The 24,303-nt window shown below is 42.2% G+C and overlaps 1 protein-coding gene across 4 annotated transcripts in view; it reads left to right on the forward strand.

Annotated features, from left to right (window-relative positions):
• The window catches only part of dip2a (disco-interacting protein 2 homolog A), a 76,767-nt gene that overhangs the window by 48,752 nt on the left and 3,712 nt on the right, over positions 1 to 24,303 (forward strand). The window contains exons 3-33 of one of the 4 annotated variants that reach the window (XM_084544349.1): positions 1,033 to 1,152; positions 1,240 to 1,359; positions 4,494 to 4,757; positions 6,491 to 6,628; positions 9,648 to 9,767; positions 10,775 to 10,972; positions 11,146 to 11,237; positions 11,595 to 11,705; positions 12,771 to 12,894; positions 12,976 to 13,085; positions 13,226 to 13,328; positions 13,994 to 14,058; positions 14,477 to 14,570; positions 15,076 to 15,195; positions 15,309 to 15,423; positions 15,917 to 16,056; positions 16,460 to 16,596; positions 16,987 to 17,067; positions 17,636 to 17,763; positions 17,912 to 18,026; positions 18,386 to 18,587; positions 18,729 to 18,838; positions 19,217 to 19,297; positions 19,495 to 19,612; positions 19,772 to 19,893; positions 20,059 to 20,170; positions 20,279 to 20,388; positions 20,780 to 20,910; positions 21,014 to 21,182; positions 21,527 to 21,697; positions 22,223 to 22,252. In XM_084544349.1, coding sequence (XP_084400475.1) covers positions 1,033 to 1,152; positions 1,240 to 1,359; positions 4,494 to 4,757; positions 6,491 to 6,628; positions 9,648 to 9,767; positions 10,775 to 10,972; positions 11,146 to 11,237; positions 11,595 to 11,705; positions 12,771 to 12,894; positions 12,976 to 13,085; positions 13,226 to 13,328; positions 13,994 to 14,058; positions 14,477 to 14,570; positions 15,076 to 15,195; positions 15,309 to 15,423; positions 15,917 to 16,056; positions 16,460 to 16,596; positions 16,987 to 17,067; positions 17,636 to 17,763; positions 17,912 to 18,026; positions 18,386 to 18,587; positions 18,729 to 18,838; positions 19,217 to 19,297; positions 19,495 to 19,612; positions 19,772 to 19,893; positions 20,059 to 20,170; positions 20,279 to 20,388; positions 20,780 to 20,910; positions 21,014 to 21,182; positions 21,527 to 21,697; positions 22,223 to 22,252 — 3,851 coding nt within the window. The remainder of the gene's footprint in view (positions 1 to 1,032; positions 1,153 to 1,239; positions 1,360 to 4,493; positions 4,758 to 6,490; positions 6,629 to 9,647; positions 9,768 to 10,774; positions 10,973 to 11,145; positions 11,238 to 11,594; positions 11,706 to 12,770; positions 12,895 to 12,975; positions 13,086 to 13,225; positions 13,329 to 13,993; positions 14,059 to 14,476; positions 14,571 to 15,075; positions 15,196 to 15,308; positions 15,424 to 15,916; positions 16,057 to 16,459; positions 16,597 to 16,986; positions 17,068 to 17,635; positions 17,764 to 17,911; positions 18,027 to 18,385; positions 18,588 to 18,728; positions 18,839 to 19,216; positions 19,298 to 19,494; positions 19,613 to 19,771; positions 19,894 to 20,058; positions 20,171 to 20,278; positions 20,389 to 20,779; positions 20,911 to 21,013; positions 21,183 to 21,526; positions 21,698 to 22,222; positions 22,253 to 24,303) is intronic. The other 3 variants (XM_084544350.1, XM_084544347.1, XM_084544348.1) reach the window with 3 other exon arrangements.

Here is a 24,303-nt window from a genome sequence, read left to right on the forward strand (position 1 = left end):
AAGAGACTCAACAAGATTAAAGTTGTTGTACAGTGAAATGACTTTCATCTAATTGGGTGACATTTTACGAACAAGTCAGAATTCATTCTGACCCATCAGAATTCATTCATTCATCTTCTGTAACCACTTGTTGCTGTCATCGGGGGAGAGGCGGGGTACACCTTGGACAGGTCACCAGTCTATCGCAGGGCTAACACAGAGAGACAGACAACCATTCACACCTAACAAGCATGTCTTTGGACGGTGGGAGGAAGCTGGAGTACCTGGAGAGAACCCACACAGACACAGGGAGAACATGCAAACTCCACACAGAAAGGCCCAGTAGGCCCATGGATTCGAACCCGGGACCTTCTCTCTGTGAGGCATCAGTGCTAACCACCTCGCCACTGTGCCGCCTCATCAGAATTCATTCTTGAATTTCTCCCGAGTGTTTATCCTTTGAGGTTGACCAGAAGAAACAAAGCCATTGATTGGAGGATTTTCGTTTAACGGAGCTTGCATCAAGACCTTGGGTTTCCCCTCTGTTCCTAACCGCTAGGCAGTCAATGAAGCTCAAATGAGTATTGCATAAGCCAAAGGATGAATCGCTGTCTGCGTCATGCAGTACACAAGGAAGTTGACAAGTTTGAGAGTTGGATAATTTTAGAGCGCTCCAGTTAGAAGATGTTGTCTTTTTGACATTCATGGTGCTTAATCACCTCCTTTCAGTTCCGCCTGTGTAATTTGCATTTGCTTCTCTTGGAACGTTTGGAGGCAGCAGGAAAGCTGTGAGAGAGGCTGGATTAATTAGTGAATACTTTCTCAACTCCAAGATACTGTACTCAAAGAAAGCAGCCTAAATAGGGATTACCATTAAGCTTGTGGATACTTGATCTAGTTGAGCAATATTCGGTACCACTGGTTTATGTCCAAGGCACAATCTGCAAAATGTTTCTGATACTGATATTGTTGTTTTTGAGCACTAGAGAAGGATATACTTGCTGTTCATGTCATAAACTGGCGTCTCCCTGCCTTGGTCTTGTTTCTGTGCAGGTGTAGATCCATCTCTGCAAATTGATAACAGGATCCAAGCCTCCTCCCAAGCTGCTCTTCCAGGTTCAAAACACAACAAATCCCGGGCTGCCAATACCCGGGATGAGCGCTTCAGATCTGGTAATCACATGTCCATACTGCCAAAAGGTTTTAAATGTCTGGTGTTCATCTTTTATGCTGAACTGTATTGATGTGTTCTTTTTTTAGATCTGCACACAGAAGCCGTCCAAGCAGCTTTGGCCAAGTACAAAGAGAGGAAGATGCCCATGCCCTCCAAGAGACGATCAGTGCTAGTTCAGTCTTCTGTCGAGGCATGCACCCCACCAGGTGAGACCTCGGCTCCTTTAAATCGACTGTCTGCTGATGTCAGAGTGTGTGCTGTGTGGACACAATCTTGGTTTATGTGTTCACTGCATTGGTGTGTAGGATGTTGTGTACAAAGATCGAAAATGATGTTGCCAAGCATTTGCTACTGGAAAGAAAATGTGGAGTTTGATGAATGTATCCATTCTTTGTGACCATAAAGGACTCCGTTCTCACCGTTGTGTTCCCAGGCAGACCTTCCCACACGAGTTGCATAATGGATGCGTAATCAGATTTTTAACGTCGTCTCAAAATGTCGACCTTTTGCCTGCATTTATAACAGTTTGTACTGCGTGGGCCAGCTCTTTTGAAACTTTTGTTATTTTACTACATTTTGCAGCTTTTTCTTTCATGAGTTTCAAGGTCCAAAAGCCCTTTTCTATTTCTTTCAGTCTTGCGTAAAGTAAACTGTGTAGGATTTGATAACAGTCTTTCAAGCAGTGCTGTGACTTTATCATTGGTGCATAAGGTGGGGGGCCTTAAAGCCTCAAGTCTTGGATGAAGAGAGAGGACACAGCAGTGGAGCAAGTAACCGGATTAAGGGCTCAGACACTGGGGTTTGAATAGGAGTAAGAGAGGGACTCTTCATGGTTGTTTTGGGTTTCTCTGAGTGATCTGCTGTAATCTGCTTGGATGAGGTGCATAGGTATGTTTTTTGACGGACCGCAAACATCGTACAGTGCAAACTAGATGATCTGGAGCTCTGCTGCTATTTAAGGTTAATGGCAGCTGTTGTTGTCATTCTCATTAGGTGTTTTCTGTTGTGTAAATGTCTGTAAATCAAGAAGAACCAGTAGTAATCTCTATGAAAATACTCTACGTCCATATCTGTTATACAATGTGTGGTTGGTAGGAACCTTTTGTTTAATATATATATATTTGCATTTATCAGACATTCAGCAGTGAAGAGCCAACCAGAAAACATGCTACTGTATGCTACTGTATGTACTACATTGAAATATCACCACACACACACCATGGAATTTGGTACACACATTTATATCCCACTCAAAATAAATTGCAATGACTTTGGCGATCCCCTGATTTAACATCTAGCACCATCATCAGGTTGGTATTTCAACGTTTCCATTACGTTGTTATCTGCAAAACTAAAGACATCTCTATCATCCTCTCCTGCACTTTGTTTTTAGTGCTCATTATTAAATGTTAGCATGCTGACACACTAAACCAAGGAGGTGAACATGATAAATATCATATTTGCTAATTATCAGCATGTTAACACTGTTGTAGACATGTTAGTGTGCTGATATTAGCATTTAGCTCAAATACTGTTTCGCACCAGTACCAGTCAACAACTTTGTAATCAGTGAAAGTGATGGAACATGTATTAGATGGACTTGGTTGCTCTGATAGTCATCGTAGTCATTTAGGCAGTCAGCATTGTGATGTTGCTTCAGTCAGTAGGATTGAATTTATTTTTTACAGACACAAGCTGTTGAAAACCAGGTCAGGCTCTGAAGTGCTGAACCGAAGCTTGATTAATATACCTGGTGTATGAGATCTCAGTAGATCTGCTTCTATAACTGCCTGCCTTTCTCTGGCTCCCTCTTCACTATCTGTTCTTGCTTTTTGTCTGTCTTTTCTATAACAGATACCTCTGTTTTTTCTGCTCCAGTATCTTTCCTGCTTCTTTTCACTTCTCAGTTTCTACTTGATATTTGTTCTCTGACCCTCCTTTTCCCTCTCCCACCGTGCAGCCTTGTCAAGGCTACTGAGATGGGGGAGAAGGATTGAAGAGAGGCACAGGAATAACAAAACAAAATCATAAACGTGAGATAACCCCCACGTGTCCACTGGTTGCAGAGACATTAAATTGGTTTGTTATAATTGCACGTCGGCCTTCCTCTGCCTTCCTCTGCAAGGCCAAGAGAAAGCTTTAGGGAAGGAACAGTGATTTTAATAGTGTCTCAATTGCTGGACTTTACTTAACTGCATACTGTGTGTGATTAGTAGGATTAATTACACAAAGGCTCATTAGCTTACAGAACATCCATCAGACACGTGCAGTTCATACACACACACGCAGGCACACACACAGTCTTGATTTCTTGTTTTCTAAAGCTCTCCGTTTTCTGAATCTCTAACTCTCAGTGGACCTTGGATAGGTTTTTCACTTTATTAAACCTTTGTTTGGTACAATCTGCTCAAAGGCTTTAGTGAAACAGCTTGAGATGTGTGAATGAATTTGTGGTTGTCTTGGGAGCTGCTGACTGGGTGCCGCTGTTTACGTGGTCAGTGATGAATAATGTGAAAAGATGTGACCTTTGTCGGTGATTTTGAAAACCGTTGTTCTCAACTCGAACATTTCATTCTCTGGAACGGGAGATGGCTGAGCGCTTTTAGCCCTGCTCTCAGTTCTCTGCATACTGATGTAACTCACTCGCTGTTGTGTAACTTAAATGGCTTTTTCTTTTCTGGGATGTCGGCAGATGAAGTGCACTGTGTTCATTTTGAGTGACCTAATATTGCTTTAAGTTTCTGTTTGGGCAGTCTTTGATGAGACCAACTGCTCCCCGTTGCCCCAAGTGGTGTTAAACTCATTAGTGGCTGAGTTGGAGTCCAAATAATAGTGCACTACATTATTTATTTATTTTTTCCACAATTCTCTTTTAGGCTACTGCTGTTTGTGTCTTCATATTATGTGCAAGTACAGTGTGTAGCTATTTTTCTTGAAGCAGAACCACCAGTATAAGTTAGGTAATGTTCTTAAAATCTTTGAACATGACAGCAGCTCAACATACAAGACCTAATTTATCTTCCCTTCACATCTACAAACACTATCATATAATATAATACATGTATACCTGTAGTGTCATAGTGTGGCTGTTTTTCCAGACAGTTAAATATCAGTCACTTAAAAACAAACATCCATCAGTCTGTTAACTTCCATTTCCATCAAAATCATGTCGTCATTCCACTGGCTTATATGTACTTTGTCCAGTATGTATAAGTAGAATAATGTATCATCTGCATATCATCTAAACCCTGCAGGAGTGTTTCACTGCTCGCACTCCCATCCTGTTTTTGTTTTGGGGTCACTGTTATGACGCTGCCCTGTCTTGACCTGTCAAACGCAGACACCTCCTCAGCGTCAGAAGACGAGGGCTCGCTACGCCGGCAGGGACGTCTGGCCACCTCCACGCCCTACCAGGGCCACGGCCACCCCGCCGTCGAGCACTGGTTTAACCGTGTCATCCAGGGTTCGTCCACCTCATCCTCCGCGTCATCCACCTCATCCCACCCGGGAGGGAGATCCGTCACCAACACCACTGCCCACGCAGCCCTCAACGCCAACGCCGCGGCTACCGCACTTGCCGACCTCATGGCACACACCCAGCTCGGTCAGTGACACACACAGCCTCACACGGCTTCACAGATAGTTTGGCCGATGTTACTGTTTTCTTTCTTTCAACTAGTTACCTCAGTGCTGTCTGAGGTTCGGGTTATAATCTTGACATTCACAAAACAATTAACTTCAGACGCAGTTGTTGAGCCTGCAGAACCCCTTTCTTAGCTGCACAGATATTAATTTTTACATCCACTGTATATAGATTCTTACATGAACTCTGAAATATACATAGAGAATCAATCACATGAATTCTGAAGACCGATTTTTAGACTTTTTCCATTGTCTTCCATTTGCTGATTTCAGCAGAGGTTTGGTGAATATGATAACTGCTAGCCAGTCAGATTTTCTGTCATATCAAAGGGAACATCTTAACCTGTATTATGTCGTGCAGACTGTTTTCCTGATGCTATAGCGTAATCGCAGACAGACAGCATTGTCCTTCGCATGTGTTACTTCGGAGGCCTTATCTTCCTCCAGATACACTAAAGCGCTTGATGACGGCAAGACAAAGGCAGCCAGCTAAGGAGTTTTACTTCATGTCTTTCTAATTAGTTGTCGCCGTCTGCCATCTCACTGTCATTCATTCATGTGAAAAAGCTCGCAGCCTCATCTCTGTCAAAACCGCTCGCTCCGTGTTGCCATGTGAGTGTCACAAGCTAGTTAATAAGATTCAGTGGATTTATCACCATCAGTCTGTCTGCGGCAGCAACGTGAGATGGTGTCTTGCTTACTTATGTGCGTTCAAGTGTGCAAGTATGTGTTGCTTCCACAACGATAGGAGGGAGGTGTCTGTATTTATTTATTTATTTATTTATTTATTTATCCCAGCTCGTCTCCCCTCAAGGTTGCTATCGTAAAGTAGGAGCAGTGACTGGTGCTGAATGAAGCTGTAAATAAATCTCACATGTTACCCTGTTCCCCACAAAAAGCTAGACGGTGACAACAAGTATCATGCACAAACATTTTAGCTTTGGATTTAAAATCACACATTTGTGCTGTAGTAGTTGGTGAACCCACAGTTCTCAAAGTGAGCTGGCCATGATTGTGTTGGTTCTAATAAAAGTTGCTTTCCACTTTAGCATCTACCAGTTTAGACTCGAGTTCCCACTGCTCCATACCATCACTTCTCAAGGATGACGTGCTGTCGAGTACTGCAGCTCGGCCATAAAATCTGAGTTTCTAAAAATTATACGGTTCAGTTTTATTGATCCTGCTACAGAGTATGAATGGGGCTACATAATTCAGGATATTTTAATTAATTAACATCCCTCTCACACTGTCACCAAAAACTAACCACTATAGTCTTAAATAAATACCGAGCTGTTGCATTGGATATCCCATGGAGATCATAACAAGGATTTGGTTCAGTCTTGGCATCATTTTATCAACGAAAGCTAAAAATTCAGGACAAATAAAATCTATCACCATCTAGTCAAGACAGACAGATTTGTTAGTCACTGAGGAGAGTGTGTCTGATGAAGATATATTCATTCATTATGGTGGCAGGGAGTTAGGATGGAGGTGAAATGTGAAATTTGTCTCTTCTGCAGTTAACATTAGTCATTCCAGATGACATTAAGGTTCTCGGGCTCTCAGTCAAGTCCCTAAGCTGTTGAGCAGTTTGTTTGCTAACCCATGAAGTAGAGTTTCAAATACTTTAGTTGCAACAGCCCAAACTAAGCTTGGCGTTTGACATCTTAACCCCCGACACCCCACTCATCACAGATAACCACTCAGCGCCCCCAGACGTGACGGGGCTGTCGGAGCGCTCCTCGCTTCATGCGGAGCGGCCCCAGGTGGCCTCGATGCGAGGCATGTCCCGCAGCTACAACCACCACACCAGCGTCATGGAGACCGCAGATGGTGAGTTTCCTACTCGCGCACACATTTCCACAAAGACACACAGAAAGTCACCTCCCCTCTCCTTTCTCCCCTGCTGTCTGTCCCTCTGTCTTCCCCTTAGTCAGTCGGCCTGTCTGACTGGCACGAGCTACTGACTACTGACCCTCTCACATGGTCACAGCACACTTCTCCAATCCCCCTGAAAAATCAGCTCCATTTCTAACTGATTTCAGATTATACGGGCCGATTTTTTTGCCTCCTTCTCACCATGTAGTTGAAAATATGAAATTTGAACAGCATCCAAACACAATTCAGACGTTGCCTAGTCTTGTATGCATCCAGCCACCAGTGTGAATAAATACCACGTGAGGTATAACGAGGTAGGTAGGAAAATAACCCAACGAGGATGGTGTCAATATGCTGCATAAAATATCAGTTTACCAGCAGTTTACGAGGTGCTTTACTCCTAAAATTAAGGCTTTTTTAATAAGATTATTGCTTACAGGCATTTGTTACAGATGAGAATCAGGTTCTCCAGCACATAAAAGCAGCTCCACTGTCATCCTGTCATCCTTCCATCTTCATTCATTCAGCAGAATTCATATACTCTAAACCGGCCGACCTGGCTGACACACAAATGTGAAGACAGTTGTTAAATCTATGGACTTTTAAAAGATGTCGCTTTTGTCCCTGCATAGTATTCAAGATGTTTCAAACACACAACTCATATGCAAGTTGTCCTAGATGGTTAATTAAAAAGTGACAAAAAAAACAAGATCGGAAAAAGTCGTGGTGCAGCAACAGTCTGCGCTCTTCACAAGTCGACCCTCACCTACATGTGGCAGCTGGTAGATTTCTCACACGTTCACACGCACAGAAAGTTCGGAGGCTTGTTTCATTGACATCCTGATGTGTCTCTCCTCTAGGCTGTGAGTGGAGAGGTGAAGGATCCCTCACTTTAATTGATGGTATTTATAACTGTTCCTCCAACTCTATGGCAGTCTGCTATATGTGCACTCTGCTGCGTGTGCATTCGTGTCAGTGTGTGTTTGTGTTTTCTGCCTCCGCCTCCACTGTCGGGTCTCGCACTTGTCCAGAGTGTGTTTTTTACATAAGATAAAAGCAAAGCTACACTGATTTCAGTCACACGGTGTCGTGTGTGTGTGTGCGTTTGTGGAGCTGAGTGTGTCGCGGAGGCCTTACCACGTGTAGCGACTTCAAGCGACGTCTGACCAGAATGTTCTCAGGATGGTTTGTGTCGAGTCAGATTGTGTGAAGGTCTTTTCCCTGACAGGTGCGACTGTTTGCTTGGGCTTGTGAATAATTAGCATGCATTCTTATCTCAGACTGGGAAACCTGTCAGTTTATGTTCCTCACTGCATCTCGTGACACCAGATGTTAGCCTGCAGCCGCACAGCAGCTTCTTCGATTGCAGACGCCTGGCACTGTTGGCATTTTAATATCAACACATGAACTGACGCTGTGTTTGTTTGTCTTGATCACTCTTGTTAAACACAAATTCTATTTTTTTTTTTTTGCAACATCTCCTATGTAAAGACCAAAACAAAGTGCACATTAATCCTACTGAGTATTCTGTGTATCTGAAGCCTACTAAAACATCTTCCTCTGTGTCACTGACTTCCATTGTTGTCTACAGACGTTTGTCAAAAGGTCCAGACTGTAGCAATGGGTGACATGCTCCCTCATTATGATCATGACCAGGGGCACTATAATTTATTTCAGTCTCACGTCGCCTCCTGCTTAATTAATATATGTTAATACATGGCTGAAAATAGTCCCAAATAAATACACCTATGCAAATATATACTCTTTAAATGAGGCCTGCTACAGTTTTCATATTCATGAATTTATTTGTCTTAAGTGAATAAAATATAGAATGACACTAGCCTTATTGTTTAACTCCATCTTTGTTATGGTCTTAGTTTATGAGTAAATGCTGTTCATTGAAGCCACAGCCAGTGTTTGCTCTAGTAATTGAATGCTGTAGATGTATAAATTAAACAATCATGAAACTGTTAATTATAGTCATTTTAATAGGCGGGTGTACTTGGCTGTGAAACCGGTGAATGGGTGGGGTTCAGAGCCCGTGTGTCGACGGGGGCTTTCTAATTGGCCCATCAGGTGCTGCACTGACCCCCACGCGTCTACTCCCAGTACATCTGTCCCTACATGAGGAGGCAGAGTCTGTCTCGGCCAGGCTTATTATAGTAAGATGGATCAGGCTAGCTGTGTGCAGCTGTGGCCTTCAACTCCTGTGGCTGTCTGGAATGTCTAGCCCCCCCTCCAAATATGAAGTCATTGGTGGAAGTTATGTCTGATGATTATTTTAGTCTGAATTCATATCTGAAATGTGACGGATGTCTAACTGGACAACTCATCTAGTGTGTTTTTTCTCATTCTGTCTCCTCCTGCTCTGTTGTTCAACTTCTGTTGTCTTGGCAATGGTCCATGTCTCTGAGATTATGCTTTTTGAGGATCTCATGATTTAGATACGCTTGGACCTGACTGATAATGAGCTGATGCTAGCCTCTCATCTGAATTTTTGTGGAACATACACATTTTAAGGCAATCACTTGCTGCAGAGGGGACATCTGTGTTGCTAGGCAGCAGGCGAGGCAGCTCAGTTTCCTGATTTTTTATCCTGTGAGGATTGTCAGTGATTCGAGACAGAAAGACTGTGACCTCCAGGTGACTGTAGAGGTCCTTCCGGTCCACTGTTTTGTTGCCTTGCCACAGCATGAGTGACAGCTGGTTGTCCTCTGTGTCTCATTAGAACACCACACTGACCTCTTCTCTTTTCTTATCTGTCCTCCTCTTATCCATCCCCTTCTCCTTTAACTCATCAATCTCTCAATCAATCTGCCTACACACGCCTTTCTCCCACATGCTCCATTGCATCTGTCTTCCACTCTGATATCCTTCTTTTTCATGTCTGTGTTTCTCTTCTCCCCATCTTTGTCTCGCCATGTTTATTTCGCCCAACGTTTTTCTTTTCACCCCTTTCAAACTCATTTTGTAGGTGTTCCAGTCAACAGTCGGGTCTCCAACAAAATCCAGCAGCTGCTCAACACACTGAAGAGACCAAAGCGTCCGCCACTGCGCGAGTTCTTCGTCGACGACTTTGAGGAGCTTATGGACGGTAAGCTGGCCCGAAAATACTTTCATTACTTCTACTGAATCAATAAGCCAATTTCAGCATGCTGATCAGAGATTTTAGTGGTTAAATGCTGAACTTGACAAAAATGCCTCTGACCCTTGAGCATAAAGGAAATCGCTTTTAAGATTCCTGTAGTTTCTGGACAAGGTTCCTAACTCCAGCGTTGCTTATTTGTCTAATTTATGTTCCGACCAAGATAAAACTGTGGCAGTGACCTTACCAGACCTCAACAACAGTTAAGATACACTTTTAGATCAGTGGTGGTCATTTCTCTCTGTGGAGCTGAGACCACCAGGTGTTAAAGAATGCTGAGTACACACGCCCAGAGGACCAGCCCTGTACAGCCATTTCCTCTACCGTCGTGGGTTTTGGGTGGTACTCTGCCACTCTGAAAAAACATCACCCAAGTGAGAATGTGGCAGGAATAGTCATACATCAGCAGGTCATATTAAACCCTCGTAGATTTCTGCACAGAGGCTGTGGTATGGCAGCCGTTGGTGGTCTGCTTGGTGTGAGCAGAAAAACACTCAAAGGTGAAATGACAGCTGGCCAAATGCAATCTGTTCATGTTGTATTTGGCGAGGATACAGCTTGGCAGCTCAGTTAAACAGCTCTGAATTCCACTTATCAGAGAGAGAGAGAGAGTTCAGAGTGTGTGAAATAAGAATAGTGATGGAGGCAAGGACGTTAAATCAAAAAGCAAGTAGGGTGCTTGGAGGCCTGAGCTTTTCATTGAGCAGTGGTTCAAAGTTTACACAGGAACAGGTATTGTGGGCCAAATGAGAGGACAGAGCTCACCTTTAATCCTCAATTCCCTTCTTTTAATGTCACACTTCCTATATTATCATACCTTGCTTTAAGAGTGTTGTTTAATTCACAAATTTCACTAAACTCAACAGGCACACAAGTCCTCTTTCTCAGCTCAGGAGCCAATTCTACTTTAATCCTATTCTTTACAAAGATGTCCTGTTCTCTCTCCATGTATTTAGTCCAGCAGCCAGATCCCAACCAGCCAAAGCCAGAAGGCCAGCAGATGAGTCCTCTGGAAGGAGAGCCTCTCGGGGTTGTCACCAACTGGCCTCCGTCTTTGCCAGCAGCCTTACAAAGGTGGGGCACCACTCAGCCCAAGAGCCCCTGTCTGACAGCACTCGACAATGCTGGCAAGCCCGTCTACACACTCACCTATGGTAGGTGTCAACCTGTGGTTCACTAGCCCAGAATCCAGTACCGCCTCGTCATCCATTATTTATGTCTGCATATGTTTTTGTGATCTGACGTCAGACAGAGCTGTGCTGTGGGTTTAAAATACTGATTTGCTGATTCAAAGGAAATGCTCGACACTATGTATTAACTTTTGTAGGTAAACTTTGGACCCGCAGTCAGAAACTGGCCTACACTCTTCTTAACAAGCTGAGCACCAGAAATGAGCCTTTGCTCGTGCCTGGAGACAGAGTAAGTCATGACATAAAACTGTGTTCAATAGTCATCAGGGAATTTTATTTACTGAAAATCAAATACAATAAAATAGAACCTGCTGTATTACAAGCTAGCATGACCCTATCTGAAGGTACCACAATCCATCTATCAGCACCGCCAATGGTTAGACATTATAACTCTAACTGTTTTTGATTCAATTGAATGTTTAAATTACAAAAACTACAACTGTACAAATACAATATTACTACTTTGCGTTTCAAATACTGTTCATAATATTTGTTGTACACCATGCCCTTTGTTTTCCACATCAGTACTTGAAAGAGGAATTACATTAAAGTGACTAATCTGTGGTATATTTTGACACACCTGTAGGTTGCACTAGTTTTCCCCAACAATGATCCAGTGATGTTCATGGTGGCCTTCTACGGCTGCCTCCTAGCAGAGCTGGTACCAGTGCCTATTGAAGTGCCGCTAACCCGAAAGGTAAAGGCAAACCTCCTGGGAATGTGTGTTGTTTTTTTTTTGACATTTTTGTGTGATTTACACAGATCAGAGCAGCACTGACCCCTGCTGGACGTTTGACCCCAGAAAATTTGAGGGCAAACAAGACAGGCCCAGACCTCAGACCAGATGTTTCTTTTTTTTTTTTTTTATATTAGTATTGATAGTTTATTTAAATATCCGAGTTTTGATCCTCAAGAGCACCTCATTTGTGCAAATTTGTCATTATCTGACAACAGCAGCATTATATCTTGAATGTTTAATTACAGAGAACTAAGAATGCGTCGCAGTTTCCAACACATCCATCATCTCAATCTAAACCAAATTCATCCACATTAGTTACACAGGCTGAATATTAATGCCTGTTCTTGATTGCCCTTTGAAAGCACGCTGTTGGCAGACACTGTGCTGTAATTAATGAGATTTGACTGAGGTGAAATGATGTGTAATTCTCGTCAAAATATTAGATCACAGGCCAACTGTTCTCAGGAGTCAGAAACTCGTATGCTCGCTCTGTCAACTCCGCTTGTTAGTCCTGCTCTCTTTGTATTCTGCTTTCTTTTCTTCTTTTTCTATTATTATCCCCCCATTCTCCCTCTCTATCGCTACACTATTTCTATTTCTCCTTCTCTCTCTTTTCCCTCCCACTCCATGCCTCTTTTATGAGCAGTACGGTTCGCTCAGCATGGCTCCAGCTTTAAACTGATTTGCACAGCCAATCAAATATGAGTTAGTGTTTGTCAGATCTTTGGTTTCATTCCTGCTACAATCGGTCTTTGATGCGCAGCAGTAGAATTTTTAATAGTGATTGGCCGTCAATCTGATTTCTTACCTGCTGCTGCTTTGATGTACCTTGCTATGAGGTTTCTTCTTCCTCAGTCACTGGCCTCCTTTCTCTCCATTAACAATTCCCACATTCCCTCAGTGCATCTCTTTTCTCTTTCTGAGGTTGATTGTTCTTAATAGTTGATTGTTGTGTTACAGACACTGTTTTCCAAAGTTTGCCAGTATGTAGTAAGTCGTTTTTCATCCTCTTTGGTCCCCCAGGATGCAGGAAGTCAACAGATTGGCTTCCTGTTGGGCAGCTGTGGTGTCACGTTGGCACTGACCACCGACGCTTGTCAGAAAGGCCTGCCCAAAGCACAAACGGGGGAGGTAGCCACTTTCAAAGGTACAGCCGGTTTTATTTTCATTTTGACTGGGCGTATAGTTTCATTTGGTTTGAACTTATTTCATGGCTGTGTCTCTGCAGGCTGGCCGCGGTTGCTGTGGTTTGTGACAGATGGAAAACATGTTGTGAAGCCTCCAAAAGACTGGCATCCTCCAATACGGGAAGCCAGTAATGACATAGCTTATATAGAAGTAAGTGCTGCTCGACTCAAGAATGTGCAATATTAATAAAATGAAGATGGATTGTAATTTGTTTTCGTTTCATTTATTTAGCTCATTCTTTTGAAATGAAACTGTGATATATAATATTTTTCCATGTTTCTTACGTCCAGTATAAAACCAGCAAAGAAGGAAGCACCATGGGGATCACAGTGTCCAATTCAGCTATGCTGGCTCACTGTCATGCCCTCACACAGGCCTGTGGCTACACTGAAGGTGAGGAGAAGTCAGCGTTTACTTGTCAGTAACTCAGACGTAGTTGTGCCCTGTGTTTTCTCTGTCATTTATTCATTTATCAGTCATATAAAAAAAAGCATCCAGCTGGTTGTAGTAGGTAGTTTTAGAAAAAATATGATACCTACTCTAGTAATCATAATAAAGAAATATATGAACGTAAACCTCCTTTATAAGGGTTTATATTTTGAAATTGGTCCATGTTACTCTATTATTTTCATATTGATCCAGCAGGTTAGATAAAATGGATCATGTTCATTGCATAAACCTGTTTTTAATGCATGATCTCCCTTCCCATCGTGTACAGATCAGGTGTAATTACAGTTTGATATATGCAGCAGCTCAGTTGGTTGTGTTTCATGCTGTCAAACCTGGGTCATGTCTGCTTTAAAAGAAAGAGAACACAAGGCACATCTTTTTCCTCCAGTGCCCCAGTTTTGCTCTAAATAACTGCACCAACAGCCTCTAGAGACTCTGCAGATCTGTTTCTAAAACTTAGTTTGACTAAGCCACTGCTCCTAGTTAGAATTCGTTCTTTACTAAGTAACTATGAATTTATAACAGTTTCAATGAAAAAATTAAAATGTAAAATGTTTTCTGTCCTTTCTGCCATAACTAACGTTGGCAAAATCTTTTTTTATTTGTAGCTGAGACCATAACGAACGTCCTGGACTTCAAGAGAGAGGCAGGATTATGGCATGGCGTTCTCACTGTAAGTGTTCTCTGCTAACTCTAAGGATCATTGTATGATTGGTGATGTAGGAGATCTGTGCTCAGTTTGTTAATAATAATGTCTGAGTCATCTCACTGTCTTCCCTATGAGAGATTTATCGTTATGTAAATACATACAGACTAATTAAGATAGGAAAAAAAAATAATTTCTTCATAATCGAAAAGTTTCAAACCTACGGTTGTGATCAACAGGAATGAAACTTGTGATGGTATTTACATACAGCTCATGCATGACTTACTGTTACACACTTAAATTCCTACACTCACAGCAGCAGTAGTAGTAGCACAAACTGACATATTTTTTACTCAAGTGATAAAATCTTGTTTATAGTGACATGATGTAGTTGTGATGCGACATATTTTGGAGCTTATCTGATGCTTTCCCGCTCTCATGGCAGAGTGTCATGAATCGGATGCACGTGATCAGCATTCCCTACTCCCTGATGAAAGTCAACCCGCTGTCCTGGATACAGAAGGTTCACGCATACAAGGGTGAGGGTCAATTTTCACCAGCCACTCTTTCTGCTTTGTGAAATTAAGATGGATTTAGTACAGGATATCAGCCTAATTTGATTTGAATTGTAGTTAATTGCCACAGTGCATTGTATTATTCTATACTTGGAAACAGCTGTTTGTTGCATCTGAAGGCCAAGTTTGACTTCTAGAGAGAGAGCATGTTTAACTTTACCGTGTTATTTGACAGTGGTGGATGGATTACAGTGATAGTTTGTTGGACCCATTGATCCCTAGTTCAGCTGTATTGACCCAGTGGAGGTAAAGGACAGGGCAGGACAGGAGTCCTGCTGCGCTGGATAATATTCATCCACTGTTTGGTCTGAGCCCTGCTGAGTCACCTGTTGGCAGCTGATTCAGACTGAGCTGCTATTTGCTGTCAGAGTTTGTCGTCTGTGATTGGCTCTAAAGCTGAATGGCACAGGTCTTGTTTGGGTGATTCCATTGTCAGCCTGTCTCTTTGTCTTTGTGTCTCCCTGTGCAGCACGAGTGGCAGTGGTGAAGTCGAGGGACATGCACTGGTCCCTGCTGGCCCAGAGAGACCAGAGAGACATCAGCCTGAGCTCATTGCGCATGCTGATTGTAGCTGACGGAGCCAACCCATGTGAGTCCATCTGCAGAGGCTCATTGAATAAAATCACACCCTGAGGTCATGAGACATTAATATTGATTTGTTTGCTTGTACATATATTTGACTGACTGTGCGTGTTACCACAGGGTCGATATCCTCCTGTGATGCCTTCCTCAACGTGTTTCAGGCACGTGGGCTGCGACCTGAGGTGATCTGTCCATGTGCCGGCTCTTCAGAAGCCATGACTGTCGCCATCCGCAGGTGAGCTTCTGTTACTGCACCCGTTTAGAACAAAAGCGACCTGCCACCGCTTTGCATTACTGTGCTGTTATGTCACACTGTGCTTGCAGCATCCACTTGATCCTGCATGGAGGAAAGGGGACTTTTATTTAACATAGTGACAGACTCTAGGATTTTACAGCTTTCTGTTGACAGTGGAGCTCTCAGCTTTGGATGAGGATTAGGATGGCTGTCAAACTAAAAACACATGCTTCAAGAAAAGAAGCTTGCTCTATTTTTAACCTTTTTTTTTAGACACAGAGTGTCTTAAATTCACACGGCCATCAAATTTTTTCACATTTTAGATGTTAGTACTGTAATAATGTCTTTACACTAAGACAATGGATGCCATCAAAGACAGTGGGAAATTAAAACGAATAACTCAGTCAGCGTTCTAACAGCTGTCATTAACTTCAAGTCTTTCATGTGTGCCATTATGTTCAGTAACACGTGTAGTAATGTGTGTGTCCCACAGACCTCCAGAAATGGGCGTTCCTCCTCCAGGGAAGGCCGTGCTGTCCATGGGTGGGCTGAGTCACAGCGTGATCCGTGTGGACACCGAGGAGAAACTCTCTGTCCTTACAGTGCAGGATGTGGGACAGGTCATGCCTGGAGGTACAGTACACTCGACACTCTGCTGATTAACATTTTTCTGAATTAAACGCTGAAGATAAAGAAGAATGATAGATATTTTCATACTGACACCACCATGTGTTCCCAGTGGAAGGAGGTGATCAGATCAGATTTTGACTGATACTGCAGAGGAGAAAAACAAAACTGTTCTTACTTCTGTGTGTTGACACTACAATATTTACCCATAATGCTATTTCATTCAATGGCATCTTTAGAATATTTGTTGATGTTGAGGTATCAAGGTATTTATGACAGAAAACTATTCACCTCAAATGCCTCTTACAAAACTCAGCATCCAACTGAAATTAACCTTTGCCTTAACTAAGTAACAACAGAAATGTTTAATCACAGCGATTCATTGTGCCCATCTATTTTGCATCTCCAGCTGTGGTTTGCGTGGTGCGGGTGGAAGGGACACCTTATCTGTGTCAAACAGACGAGGTTGGAGAGATTTGCGTGAGCTCAGGTAGCACTGGAGTCGCTTACTACGGCCTTCCGGGCATGACTAAGAACATCTTTGAGGTTAGTGTTTTATTATTTCTGTTTCTGTTCAGTTGTGACAAAGAATGCAGTTTTTTGTTGGAACGGGAAAGTGATTTTTGAATTTGGCTATTTTGTAATTTTGACACAATTATGAATGAAGAAAAGCTTCAGTTCAAAATTTAGAGCTCATGAATTAAGTGGTACACTCTTTCTCAAATGAACACCGACTCATTTTAGATGGTGGGTAAATTTAATTAATTTCCACATTTATGGCAGCTCTACATTAACCTTGACATTCTTTTAGATCAAACATTTATTAGCAAATTCATTCATTGTGTACCTCTTTGAGATATTTTAAGAAGGGACAGTGATAGTTTTTATAGTTCATTCTTGAATGTGTGCCGTTAACAGCCTTGTATCTTGTTGCAGACTATCCCAGTAATGTCGTCTGGGGTTCCCATCACTGACAGACCTTTCACCAGAACCTCCCTGCTGGGCTTTGTGGGACCAGTAAGTTCCTTCTCATTCATCTGCTTATTTTAACCTTCTTGTTTAAATAAAAGTTTCAATTTCTCAGATGAGCTTTGAACAACTATATGTCATATATATATATATATATATATATTACTGTTAGCTGAGAAAAAGAGAGCAACAGCTCAATAATATTTTTATGAGTATAAAGAGAAACCTTCAAAAGAAAATCACAAAAACAAATCTTCACCCTTCACATGTGTGTAGTCTTAGTTTTTATTTATTGTGCCCAGGGTTGTAGATTAATGTCTGAGTTTTCCAGTGCAGCCATTTTGGTGGAATAGTGGAATTAGCTTTTAGTCTGAAAAATTACATTTTTACTTGTTGGACGTGCATCTTTCATGTTTATACACTTTTAAATCACTGAAGTAGAGAATCAGATGTAATAAAGCCAACCTGCAATGACGTCTGTTAAAAGCCTACAGGAAACAATTTTGGGTTTTCGATTTCCACGTAGCACTAGCTCACTTTATGAACTTTGAACTGTTCTTTCAGTACTTCTTAATACCTACCAATCTAACCTTATCTACTTTATGTCTTTTTCCAGGACAGTCTTGTGTTTATTGTGGGGAAGATGGATGGACTGATGGTGGTCAGTGGCCGGAGACATAATGCTGATGATGTGGTTGCTACTGCACTGGCTGTGGAGCCCATGAAGTTTGTGTACAGGGGAAGGTAAAAGAGAAGCAGCCTGAAAAACCTTTGTGTAATCTTTTATATTGATAGTGTTTCCTGCACTGTTTTCCAACCGTACTGACAGGACACCAGGAACTGAGCGGGACAGCTCAAGTGTAACAGTGTTGTGTTGGGTTGTGTGCTCCAGGATAGCGGTGTTTTCTGTGTCGGTGCTGCACGACGAGAGGATCGTTGTAGTGGCAGAGCAGAGGCCGGATGCTTCAGAGGAAGACAGCTTTCAGTGGATGAGTCGTGTGCTTCAGGTAATGACTGCTATTGTCCATTTCACAACTTAATGCTCACTGGCATTTATTTAAAGGGCTACACATTTGCCTGTTCTGTGTTAGAGATTGATATAAAATTGAACAATCATCAATCTCTTTGAAAGTACTGCAATATTGTTTTCATCTAATGTGCTGAAGTAGACCTTGAACTATCTAAACATGTCCTGATCAGTCCTGACTTCAGTGTGGCATGTGGTTAATTAGCCATGTGTCCACGTTGATGTATGCAAAGTAGCAGTAGTGACCTGTGCCTTTATTTACCTTTTCCTTTTTATGACTGCAAACAGAAAAGAGAAAAAATTTAACTGATCCCTCTGGTTTATTTCTCTTTAAATCAGGCCATAGACAGCATCCACCAGGTTGGGGTGTACTGCCTGGCTCTTGTGCCTGCCAACACACTTCCTAAGGCTCCTCTGGGTGGAATCCATATATCTGAGACCAAACAGCGTTTCCTGGAGGGTTCCCTGCACCCGTGCAACGTCCTCATGTGCCCTCACACATGTGTCACCAACCTGCCGAAGCCAAGACAGAAACAGCCAGGTAGACCACTATCAAGTTTAGACTCTGAGAATATAAGAGACATTCCCGTGTATTCCTATGTTCATTTCATAACAATGTAAATGCCTGTGTGAATATCACTGACGTGTATGATGACGCTAATGGTTTGGTTGTGCTGGACAGAGGTTGGTCCTGCTTCTATGATAGTGGGCAACTTGGTGGCAGGCAAGAGGATAGCACAAGCCTGTGGGAGAGATGTGGCACAACTAGAGGACAATGACCAGGCACGTAAGGTAGATAGTCATCCCCATTTCACCCACGCTGCACCTCTTCACACACGCACACACATACACATACACACAGCAGACACAGGTAAGGATCCATACCTGAGGGAGGGAAATCTGAAGTACACTTGACTGTTGGAGAGGCTCACACTTCCTTTATGGCAAAAACTACCTGGATAAAAACAGTCATTATATAATTCAGATTCCTCTACCGTCATTCTTTACACCCCTTTCTCTCATCATCATCAGTTTCGTATCAGTCATTTCTTTGTAAAAACACTTTGTGCTCTCACATTGATTATCTTGTTGTAAAAAGTCATCATTGTGTCAGTTTCAGACTTTGCTGTGTGATTCCTTTGTAGTTTAACTTTTGTTTCTCCCCTGTAGTTCCTCTACATACAGGATGTGCTACAGTGGAGAGCCCAGGCCACTCCAGACCATCCTCTCTTCCTTGTTCTCAATTCTAAGGTATTGTGTTTACTTTAGGTTGACTAAAGAAGGGTTATATTCTATACATTCATTGTGTAGGAATCATGGTTAATACAATAATGTGTTTTCTGGAAGCATAGTTTTCTTACTTATATTAAAATGAAATCTTCAGATTGATAAATATTAATGATGGTGATGACAGTTGTGTCGATAAATGTGACTTACTTGCTCTGCAGGGAACAGTGGCGAGCACAGCTTCCTGTTTGCAGCTGCACAAGCGAGCAGAGCGTGTGGCCACAGCACTGATGGGACGCCTAAATACTGGGGACCACGTAGCACTCGTCTACCCACCAGGTAAAAAGGTCTACTGTGTTTGTGCTACGTGTCTTTTCAGTTCAGTCCTTTAAGACACAGTATCACAGGTATTTTGTCACTGTCTCTGGCTTCGGTTGTAAATCTACTGTTACGCCATTGTCCAAATGGAAAACACTAAATTTAGACATTTTTATGCAGGGACTGACCTGATTGCCACTTTCTACGGCTGCCTCTACGCTGGCTGTGTGCCTGTCACTGTCAGACCCCCACACCCACAGAACCTGGCTACCACCCTGCCCACCGTCAAAATGATCGTTGAGGTACCACACTCTGTTTGTTGGCCCACAACACAGTTACTACAGTCAATAAAACCGGTCAATGCTCTGTGTTACTTTGTGATGGGGTACTTTTCAGTCTAACTGAAGATTGTGTCAACAGTTAATGTGACCCGTGTGTCGTAATACTGTAGTATCTGTGTGTTAAAGGTCAGTAAGTCAGTGTGTATCCTGACAACCCAAGCAATAATGAAACTGCTGAAATCCAAAGAGGCTGCTGCTGCTGTGGACGTAAAGAGTTGGCCCCAGGTGCTGGACACAGGTAAATTACACACACACTCTGGCTCTTCAGTTAATATTATCATGTTAGCATCAAAGAGGAAGTGATTAATTAGCATTTTCTGCAATAAAAATCTGCTTTGTTCTGCAGATGATCTTCCCAGGAAGAAGAGTCCCCAGATGTACAAGCCCCCGACCCCAGAGATGTTGGCTTACCTGGACTTCAGTGTGTCCACGACTGGCATCCTAGCAGGTGTTAAGGTATGTTGAAGGAGATTTATTGTTCAGCAGAATCCAGTTGTCATACCCAGATGTCATCAGACTCTTTACTCCTTTTTTGCACAGTGTGAATATATCTTATTTCTTACAGTCTGCTGTCAGCAGATGCATTAGATTATCAGAAACCATAATAAAACAATAGATGTTCATTGATGTTCACTTTAATCACTAGGTGCAAAGTAGACCTAAACAGTTTTACGTCTCCAGTTGGAGTTATCAGTAGTCTAGCGTACTTTGCATTATTCAGATTTTGCATGGAGAAAGTTGAGTTGGATCCCTCGACGTTTACACTACATTGTTTAAAGTTGAATTTTACACCACACGTTACATTCCATACGTCATTTGTACCTCTATGTGTCATCATCTCTTCTAGATGTCTCATGCCGCCACCAGTGCCTTGTGTCGCTCCATTAAACTGCAGTGTGAGCTCTATCCGTCGCGGCAGATCGCCATCTGTCTAGACCCCTACTGCGGCCTGGGCTTTGCCCTCTGGTGCCTGTGCAGGTAAACTGCCAGCTGGGTAAAAAAAAGTCTAAAACGAAAACTGTCCTCTTGTCTGTTGTATTACCATTCAGTCCCTCTGTTTGCTTGTATGTTGTTTTATTAGTGTATACTCCGGCCACCAGTCAATCCTGGTTCCCCCTCTGGAGTTGGAGAGCAATGCATCTCTCTGGCTTTCTGCAGTCAGCCAGTACAAAGTACGCGTCACTTTCTGCTCATATTCAGTCATGGAGATGTGCACCAAGGGCCTGGGATCACAGACGGAAGCACTACGGGTCAGTTTGTCTCTTCAGATGTTGAAGCGTATCACAGGGGAAGCAGCTCTAAACTGCAGCTCTACCGTCAACAGAATTTTTAGCTTTTCTTCAGTTTCTTCTTTTCCCTGTGGTGCTGTTGCCACTGCAGCGTAATTACTGAGACAAAGCCAGGGTGAAACACTTTACTGCTCCGTGTCTGTCCACCGATTAAGATTGGAATTTTTCTTGTAAATCATGTCTGTGGTTTAATGAATAAACGCCTCTTGTCAGGTGGTAGTTCACATGCAGCTCCCACAACTGTCTTACAAATACTAAGTTCATAGTTTTTGCTGATTCCACTCTTCTTTTTTTCCCACACCCAGCTGCGAAATGTGAACCTGTCTTGTGTGCGTACCTGCATGGTGGTAGCAGAGGAAAGGCCCCGAATATCCCTCACTCAGTCCTTCTCAAAGATCTTCAAAGACTTGGGGCTTTCACCGCGAGCCGTTAGCACCACCTTCGGCTGCAGGGTGAATGTAGCCATCTGTTTGCAGGTAAGCACCTGGTTAAGGGACAAGCAGGAGGAAGAGGAGAGGGCTGAAGGGTCAGCGAAGGTCAAGGCTGTATGAGAATTAATATTGTAGGGTCAAAACTGGCTATGAATCTATGCTATAATTAATTGTAAACAGCCAAAAAAACATTGAAAAATGTAGGATTGGATGATCTTATTTTTCCACATCCTGTCACAGCTTTTTAGCAAGCAAAAATGAGACCGTACAAACCTTTTGAAATACAAAATTCTGTTTAAAATATTAACAGATCATATTTAATTATTCATGTTTTGACAGTTCTTTCTGTCAGATGTAAGGTTTCACTGAGTAGCTTCTCAGTCTCACTATGTTTTTCTTTTCTCGTGTGGACATTTAATTTTTGTGAGTTTTTTTTTTTTCCAATCTGTAGTGATTTTTTTGCATGAGTTTGTTCAGTGTGTCTGTTTGTGTCTACCTATATGAATACACATATATCTACATATATATATCTATATATCTTTATTTATCTGTCCTGCCCTGTCCTGTCAGCCCAACAGGTTAGGGAAACTGGCTGAGCAGGTACTGTGGTATAAGAGTGGCTGTTTGCTCTGCCGCTGCGTCTTGTGTATATATGTATAGTATGTGTGTGTCATGTGTGTATTTGTTGCATGATGTTTGAACATGCTAAACCTCAGTTCAGATTTTTTTCCCCCTTGCTTTTCTTTATCTCTGACTAGCTTCAGCTTCACCTTAGTGCTGTTTATTTTAGCAGAGTCTTACCTGTATCGGCTGGCTCCTGACCATCGCTTTATGTCAGGTTTTTCTGTATGTGATGCACTACTACATTATACCTTGAGCTGTCACCATGGTATCTGGTGTGATTCAGTTAATTTGGGAGAATGTCTAAACAGGAGAGTATATGCCAAATCCTATATACAAATAATTCCATAATGTGATACAAACTTTACAAAGGCAGATTGTTTATGTGCATATGTTTAGTTCATTCTGATTGTGCAAGGATGTATCCTTACTTTTTTGGTCAGTAACACTATTCTAAATTTACAACAATGTGGTATTTTCAGTAGATAGAATTATTTGGCTATTTAAGCAATGAATTTTCTCATGGTGGCCTTTTCTTTTACACTAGTGTTAATTTATTACAGGCTGATAGCTTTGTTGTTTTAGGCAGAGATTAGCAGACTAACTGGATCGAGTCTTTTCAAACATGCTTGTCATTGAAACTTCTGCTTGGCTTGACGCAGTGGCGTCCCTCTGCTCATTAAACTGAACCAGCCTTCCCTGTGTTTGGCTATGACCCCAACACAGCGACTCATTGCTAGCTTGTGCTCTGGCTATACACTGGCAAAGAAGTGATGGAATACATAATTTGTTGTGACTGATCAAACGTATTTGACAACCGTAATCTGAATTTGAGAAATGGTTTAATTAGAATTAATTTGCATGACAGAGCTAAGCGCGATCAATCATAACTAATGGTGCTCTCATAGTTTCCTGACATTTGTGTGGCTAGTTTAGAAACATTTGAAGTAAACGAATTGTAGTTAATTTATAATTTCTTGAATGATTCCAGGTGAGTAACCATTTTCCCTGTTCAGATCTTGTATTAGCATCCATCCTGGGCAATCTTATCACAAGTGGCCAACTTTATGTACAGGTGTGAACACACCCAGGACACATCACGGATCAAAATCAGTGTGCTTGAGGCTGGCTGAGTAGAGGCAGAAAAAGTGTGTTTAATAACTGCTGAGATCACCCTAATGTATGAGGAACCTGCGAAGTTAAGTTACTCAATAATTCTCAATAATCACTGGTGTCTTTATATTTAACTGGAACTTTTTCTATCACTGCTTCAAACAGCACAGCAGTGAAATTACAGTGGGTATGGAAGTTTTCAAAGTTTGAGTTATAATCTCATTTTGTGCAGGTTTCTTAAGTAACTAACATCAGGGAAAGGGATAAATAAATAAATATTAGCTTAACACATTTGCTTTCAGTTCGTGAGAGAGACTTCACAGTTGTTCCAAAATATGTATCATATCTCATGGTTTATGTACAGCAAACAGCTGATTGTAGTCCTGATACAGCTGTAGTTTGGGCTCCATTAGAAAAAAGCCGCTGTCACAATATTTGACTGAGCCCCAAATGAGCACAAAACTGTGAATGGATCTCGAGTGCTAGCTGGGGACTCATTTTCAGATACTTAAAACTGGCCTTTCGATCCAATTGCCCAGGGTGGATGTTAAAGTCTGAGCAAGGCCTTTGTTGGTCTTCTGAGTGGTCTGCTGACAGTTTTTCAGAGTTTTTCTGTAGGAATGGAGCCCCACATTGGTGTTGATTATCTAACCTGTACAGGAATCATGGAAAATCAGGACTTGGCTTGTTGGCGGTCACCAGACCAATCATAAGGCCAACAATTGATCAGCTGGTAATGTAGTTTTTCCCCACTCTTTCCCCTCAGAGCAGGGGATAGAGGTACTTGCTGTGTTTACGTGGTTGAGCTGTTCCAAAGTCCTAACCATCGTAGCCTGGCTGGTTGGCTTCTGGCTGCCTCTTGCTTTGTCAGCAGTTGTTTCATAATCAGCTTCCTCCACTTAGGCAACATACAGCGT

Source organism: Chelon labrosus (genome assembly GCF_963514085.1).
Source record: "Chelon labrosus genome assembly, chromosome: 5".
In the NCBI taxonomy this organism is placed as follows: domain Eukaryota; kingdom Metazoa; phylum Chordata; class Actinopteri; order Mugiliformes; family Mugilidae; genus Chelon; species Chelon labrosus.